This window comes from Brassica oleracea, unplaced genomic scaffold (genome assembly GCF_000695525.1).
Source record: "Brassica oleracea var. oleracea cultivar TO1000 unplaced genomic scaffold, BOL UnpScaffold01551, whole genome shotgun sequence".
Taxonomy (NCBI): domain Eukaryota; kingdom Viridiplantae; phylum Streptophyta; class Magnoliopsida; order Brassicales; family Brassicaceae; genus Brassica; species Brassica oleracea.
Window position 1 is genome coordinate 1 of NW_013618085.1, and position 6781 is coordinate 6781.

Here is a 6781-nt window from a genome sequence, read left to right on the forward strand (position 1 = left end):
GTTTCCTTCTGAAATTAAAATAATATAATATTCAATTCGTCTCTTACGCGCACATCCGGCGCGCGTGTGTCGGTATTCTTGAAGCAAGTTTTTCTGGGCAAAAGACAGCCTGGTCCCACGAATTTCAGCTCAAGATTGTGGGGCAAAAAGTTTTAAACTGTCTACTTTTTCTTCTTTCTCCTACTAGGTTGCCCAACAACCTAATTAAAACATGGACTTGCCCAAATTTCTAATTAAAACTAAAAAGTTGACCAATCTTCTAATTTTAGACAAGTTTTCGGAAAAGGCAACTAAATATAAATAAAATAAAACTTGATAAAAAAGGAGTCGAATATCCCCTGTGGATCCCCTGTTGGATAATTATAAAATCAGTGTCTGTCACTTCTAGACAAGTCATTTAATTTCCCAGACCGGTAAATCCAAAGCACGTTCTTGGTCTCGGATTCAGAAAAGAAAAGAGAGAGAGAAGATGAGTTCAAGATCTGACCTCACAATCATGCGTGTCTGCTTCATAATCTTCTTGCTTGGAGTTCTTGTTGAGCTATGTGATGGAGGGATTACCAGTGAATATGTTAGAGGAAGTGATTTACCAGACGACATGCCATTAGACAGCGATGTCTTTAAAGTTTCTCCCGGTCCTAACACTCCCCAACAGGTTCACATAACGCAAGGTAACCATGAAGGCAATGGAGTGATTATTTCATGGGTGACTCCTTCTGCTCCCGGTTCTAACACAGTTCGCTATTGGTCTGAGAATGGAAAATCGAAGAAGCTAGCAGAAGCAACCATGAACACCTACCGTTTCTTCAATTATACATCTGGTTACATCCACCACTGCCTCATTGATGATTTGGAAGTAAGTCTTTCCAACAACTTATTTGTTGTATTTAGTTACAGGTTTTTATTTAAGTGGCTCGGTGTTAATACCAGCGAGAAGTAGTGATAGAGAGAATAAACATTCAAAGAATAATTGAATAAATTTAGTTATTTGTTAATATAATTGCATCTTATGTTTGATTTTCTCTATTTATAAAGTCTAAAAATAATAATTTTTTGCAGTTTGATATGAAATACTACTATGAAATTGGGAGTGGTAAATGGCAAAGGCGATTCTGGTTCTTTACTCCACCTAAACCTGGCCCTGACGTACCTTACACCTTTGGCTTAATTGGTATCAACTTGTGTCTTTAGTAGATTCATATTTTTTTTCTTGGGCCGAACAAATGCTGTGACTTTAGATTTTTAATTTATTTCTAATACAATATCCAGGGGATCTAGGACAAACATATGATTCAAATCGAACATTAAGCCATTATGAGATGAATCCGGGAAAAGGACAGGCGGTTTTGTTCCTAGGAGACTTGTCTTATGCAGATCGTTACCCTTTGCACGACAACAACAGATGGGATACTTGGGGAAGATTCGTTGAGAGAAGTGTTGCTTATCAACCTTGGATATGGACTGCAGGAAACCACGAAATCGACTTTGTTCCTGACATTGTAATAAGACTTTGAATGAATATCCTTGTTGGTTTCTTGAAATGGAATTTTTGACTTCTTTTTCTTCTTCTTTTTGCTTTTGCAGGGTGAAACAGAACCATTCAAGCCTTTTACGAATCGGTATCATACGCCGTACAAGGCATCGGGAAGTATCTCTCCATTGTGGTATTCTATCAAGAGGGCTTCAGCTTACATTATTGTTATGTCTTGTTACTCATCTTATGGTAATAATGATTAGAGAGAAGAAATGCATTTTAAGAAAAATAAACTATATTATTGGTTGGCTTTTTTTTTTAATACTTTTTTAATCTGATGGATTAATTAGGGGTATACACTCCTCAGTACAAATGGCTACAAAAGGAGTTCCAAAGAGTAAATCGAACAGAGACTCCATGGCTGATGGTCTTAGTACATTGCCCCTTTTACCATAGCTATGTGCATCATTACATGGAAGGTGAGACAATGAGGGTCATGTACGAGCAGTGGTTCGTCAAGTCCAAGGTTGATGTGGTGTTTGCAGGCCATGTTCATGCCTATGAGAGATCGGTAATTTTTATTTGAATTAGTCTTCCTTAATAGTATCTACCCTTGTATCTCCTCTGCCTCCAAGTGATAATCAAGTACTAACTAACGCAGAAACGTGTTTCTAACATTGCCTACAACCTTGTCAACGGATTGTGTGAGCCAATATCGGATGAGTCGGCTCCTGTGTACATAACCATCGGGGACGGAGGAAACTCAGAAGGCTTGCTTACTGAGTAAGTTCTACCATATTAGCTTTGTACAAATGTCTTTTCTTATAATTTTGATGAATGACTTGGTTCTTCTTATCGTAGCATGATGCAGCCACAGCCGAGCTTCTCTGCCTTCCGAGAACCTAGCTTTGGGCACGGGTTGCTGGATATCAAAAACAGGACTCATGCCTACTTCAGCTGGAATCGGAACCAAGATGGGTCTTCCGTGGAAGCAGATTCTGTTTGGTTGCTTAATCGGTTTTGGCGAGCTCCAAAGAAGACGATGGTTGTTGCCTCATGAACACAAAGCTAAACGATGGAACAAAGTGTGAGAGTTATTCTTTGACTTTTTCTTTTCTCAAAGTTGTCCTTTTATAAACACATTACTATGAAAGAAAGAAGATTATATCTGCAATATTATAAACACATTACTAAGAGAGTAAGAAGATTATATCTGCAATCTTGCAAGTGTTATAAAATAAAATAAAGATAGTAAGTGTTATGAAAAGTCAAGCGATGTAATATGGAAAGAGTTATAAAAAAAGAAGATAGTAAGTGTTATGAAATATTCGATAGCATGAATTTCATTTATTTGTGTGTTGCGGAATGACTAGTGATGTGATACTCGAGCAGCAATAAGGAGTCGACTGACAATGCAAATAAAATTCGCAATTTACAAAACACAAATTTCAAATGGAGATCGTGTGCAAAGCTCCAAAAAAAGTGAGAAACATTATTAACAATGTGTTTGAATAATTGAACTGGTAACAAACTCAATTATGTGACTTCTTCTTTGACAAAAACATAAGAAACCGTGGGAGCGAAAGCTTCTTCTTCTTCTTACCAGGCTTGCTCGGTGGGAACTGACTGGTTTCAGAGTTATCTTCTGTTCCATATGATTCACTTGGGCTGTAGGCATAAGCCTCAGGTGACTGCGCCAACTTACTCAGCTCATTAGCTCCTGCAGAGCTTGCTCTTATGATTTTCTCAGTGTCACCACCAACTTTTCTCTTCTGTTCATGCTCTGCTCTCCACTTCCTCAGCTCCTGCTCCACCCCTAGCTTCCCCTCTTTCGCCTTCTCAGCCTTTTCGGTTGCTTCTTTCAGCGATTTCTTTCTCGCATTCATGTCTCTGTTCACTTCTTCCAGCTTCTCCAAGCTCCTCCTCTCTGCCTCTTTAGCTTCCTCGATCCGAGACACCGCTGCTGCTACTCTTTCGTTCGCCGCTTCTTCCGCCTCGTGAGCGCGTTTGCTCAGCTCATAGTACTCTTCTAGCGAGAGCGTAACGACGTCGTTATCCTTCGACGTTGATTCGCTCTCCTCCAAAGCCTTGATGGCGGCCAAGGCCAGCCTCTCGGAGGCCTTAGCCGCCTCGATTTCTTTCTGCGCGGCGAACAGCCTGCTCTCCATTGTGCTTGCTCCAGCCTTCGCTTGCTCCGCTTCTTCCTTGGCCTTTCGCAGCTCTTCGCGAGCGCGTTCTGAGAGAAACTTCGCTTCGTCGGCCTCTTCCGCCGCTTGCTGAAGCTGCTTGGGCAGCTCAACCATTTTGTCTCTAGATTCTTTCTCCTTGCACTGAACCGAAGCTATCTCCGACCTCGTTCTCTCGATCTCTGCTTCTAGCGAAGCAACTGCTATTGAAGCCATTCCTTCTCTCTGTTTGACCGAGGCGAGAGCTGACTTCTCTTTCTCGAGCTCCAGCTGCAAGGACTCCGAGGCTACTTTCAAGCAGTTCACTTCAGCTGCTGCTTTCTCGATACTTGTCTTCACATCTTCTAGTTCCTTCTTTGAAGCGTCGTGATGGCTTTCTGATGGAAGGTCGCGCGCTTCCTGGTTTAGCTTGGATTCCATATAAGCCACCAGCTCCGCCTTTAGATCAAGAAGCAGCGCCGAGGCGGTGTCGAGCTTCGATTTGAGATCTTTGGAAGAAAGTATCTCTTGGTTAAGCTTCTGGACTTGCTCTTCCGCCTGCTTCAGCTCCTTCTCCCAGCGGTGCGCATCCTGATCCCTCGCCATGGCTGCTCCGATCCTCTGCTCCTCGGCCTCCAGGTGAGAAGCGTGCGCTGACTCCAGCGACTCCTTTGTAGCGATCAGCTCTATGGTGAGTTCCTCGACTCTCTTCTCGACTTCTTTCGAAGCCGAGGTCGCTTCCTCGACTTTCTTAACAGATTCATCTCTATCTTTCACCAGAGCATCGTATTCACTACGCAGAGTCTCTAGCTCCTCTTTGACCGAACGAAGCTCTGTAACTGCTGAGGCAAACCTCGCCTTGGCCACCTCGAGCTGGGCCTTAGCAGCGACGCTGACGTCATCGGAGATTCCTTGCTCCATCTCCTCGACTCTCAGCTTAGCGAGCTCGGAGTCCTGCTTCGCCTGCTGCTCTTCTGTTTGAGCTTTCTCCAGGTTAAGCTTCAGCTGTTCGATGAGCCTCTTTGTGGTTTCTAGCTCCTTGAGGACTTGGAGCTTCGCGGCCTCGGCGGTTTCTGAGTGGGTTCTGTACTCGGGGATCTCCTCCTGAATCTTCTTGAGCTCTTCTTCTATGAGCTTGCGTCTCTCTACCGTTTGGATTCGGTGAGATTTCCAGTCGGTGATTCCTCCGAACTTCGAGACGGCTTCTTTAACTGATTCGAACGGTGCAGCTGTGTCGATTAGGCCTCTGTAGGAGGAGTCCACGGGTGATCCATGAGATGATGATGAAGTTCCACCGTTTCTTGATGTACCTTCTGTAATCTTTACACGAGGTAAACCGATCTCACCCGTGATTTCATTGGTCTCCGACACTTTTCCACTGATCGTTGGATTAGGAGTTACTTTTTCAACAGTAGTTGCAGTTTCATGGGAAGCAATAAAGGAAGATTCCTCGGGATTAGAGAAACTGGATGGCTGCGACGTGTCGTCGACATAACTTCCCGTGGCATTGCCTGTAGTTGAGCCATCTGTTTGACTTGGTGGTGGAATTACTGTTGCAGCATTATCACTAACAGCATCTGCGGTTACAGTAGCCTCAGATGTTCTAGTAGCTGGTTCTGAACTGGTTTCAACTTCAGGAGGTTTTAACTCCTCCATTCGCGTGCTACCTGAGACCAAAAAAACAAAAGAAAGTAATAAAAGATGTGAAATTAGGAAAAAGTAAGTCATATTTTTTCTTTTTTTTTTATGAATCAAACAACAAACTAATATGATGAGCAAAAATCTAAATTAGAAGTGTTATTCACTAATTGAATATCAAATATATCAAGTTCTACTTATCTTAACATTCATACCCCCAAAAAGAGAAAGTTCTAGTTATAGTTAAGTACCAACTCAGAGAAAACAAAACGGAGTGAGTAGTTTTTTCAACAAGCAAAAGATGATTCCATGCTAAAAAAATATTGAAAGCAGAGAAACAATTCCGAAGCCTAACAATAATTTTAATATCGAGAAGCAAAGTTTAAACAAATAATTCTGAATTAGGAACCTAGGAAAAAGAGAAGTTCGATTAACAAAAGAGCAGAGAAAAAGAAAGTCTTACGATGATCGATTATCGGAGGGAGTACAGGAGACAAATTAATTAAAAGATAAAAGTATCAGACAGATGTGTGAAAATTCCTCTGGGGGAAGAGAAAAATCATGAAGCTCTGTTTCCCGACCTCATATTCTTCATCTATCTATCTGTCATTCTCTCTCTCTCATAATTCTCGGTTTGTTTGTTTCTATCTTTTTCTTTTGGTTATTTAAAATATTACTTTTGAGATAAAGAAAATTAGTGGCTTCAACCATCGCCTCTACGGCATTGGCCCACGTTTGGAAGTAGATAAACCACAAACTACGTCACATAAACAACAAAACCTTGGTTCGGTGAACTATTATTAAGGGTATCGAAAATTCATCTACTCTATTATTATTTTTTATTTTTTAATATTAAAAATCTACTCTATTAAAGTAGTTACACAATATGGAATGAACCTTAGAACAAATTTTTTAAATAGTTTTTTTATATTTTTATTTTATAAATAGTCTTCAAAAATAGGGTTTTTTGCAAAATTGACCTACAACTTAAAGTCAAACATAAAACTAACCTCTTTTTTTTTGAAAATTGGTTTTGCCCTATTCACCCCACAAGTTCATATAATTTACGAAAATACCATCAATTTTTTTTTCTCGAAAATAACATCTTTACTCTCTCACCCTCATCATCTTCAAGTAATTACAAGATTGCCATTGTCATCAATACCACAACCACCATGAACAACCAATTTGAAGCTCTTAATGCTCCCAAAATCGATTTACCCTTCTTCTTTTTCCATTCTTGTGAACTAAACACAACATATCTCTCACTTTCTCTCCACAATGAGCTAAAAAAACCCAAGATTTTGATTCTAAAATTTTTATGGTTCATAGAGTCATAGAAGCTAACGATTCTGGGTGGGTTACTTTCGTTTGTGATTTTGTGTGCTTGGAGAAGCCTTATGTATGCTAAGGAACTTATCTCACCAATTTAAGGTATGACATCGAATTTTTTTCCAGATCTGTTCGTCAGACGACTTACTTGGGAAGTCGTCTGGCTGTAGAC

The 6781-nt window shown here is 40.7% G+C and overlaps 2 protein-coding genes across 2 annotated transcripts; one reads left to right on the top strand and one right to left on the bottom strand.

Moving 5' to 3' along the window:
• Positions 1-374: 374 nt before the first annotated feature.
• Positions 375-2684, top strand: LOC106321398 (fe(3+)-Zn(2+) purple acid phosphatase 12). The gene is made up of 7 exons (XM_013759676.1): positions 375-856; positions 1060-1171; positions 1270-1499; positions 1585-1723; positions 1825-2045; positions 2136-2257; positions 2336-2684. The coding sequence occupies exons 1-7, from the start codon at positions 470-472 to the stop codon at positions 2532-2534; spliced, it is 1410 nt and encodes a 469-aa protein (XP_013615130.1). The 5' UTR covers positions 375-469; the 3' UTR covers positions 2535-2684.
• Positions 2685-2869: 185 nt separating this feature from the next.
• On the bottom strand, positions 2870-5949 carry LOC106321397 (protein WEAK CHLOROPLAST MOVEMENT UNDER BLUE LIGHT 1). Its single transcript, XM_013759675.1, has 2 exons — positions 5741-5949; positions 2870-5306 (listed from the first exon to the last, which is right to left on the bottom strand). The coding sequence occupies exon 2, from the start codon at positions 5293-5295 to the stop codon at positions 3007-3009; it is 2289 nt and encodes a 762-aa protein (XP_013615129.1). The 5' UTR covers positions 5296-5306; positions 5741-5949; the 3' UTR covers positions 2870-3006.
• Positions 5950-6781: the final 832 nt, after the last annotated feature.

Coding starts and splice junctions, on each gene's coding strand:
- LOC106321398 (XM_013759676.1), top strand. CDS start 470: ATGAGTTCAAGATCTGACCTCACAATCATGCGTGTCTGCTTCATAATC. Junction 1,172..1,269: donor TTACACCTTTGGCTTAATTG/GTATCAACTTGT, acceptor TACAATATCCAG/GGGATCTAGGACAAACATAT. Junction 1,724..1,824: donor GTCTTGTTACTCATCTTATG/GTAATAATGATT, acceptor TGGATTAATTAG/GGGTATACACTCCTCAGTAC.
- LOC106321397 (XM_013759675.1), bottom strand. CDS start 5,295: ATGGAGGAGTTAAAACCTCCTGAAGTTGAAACCAGTTCAGAACCAGCT.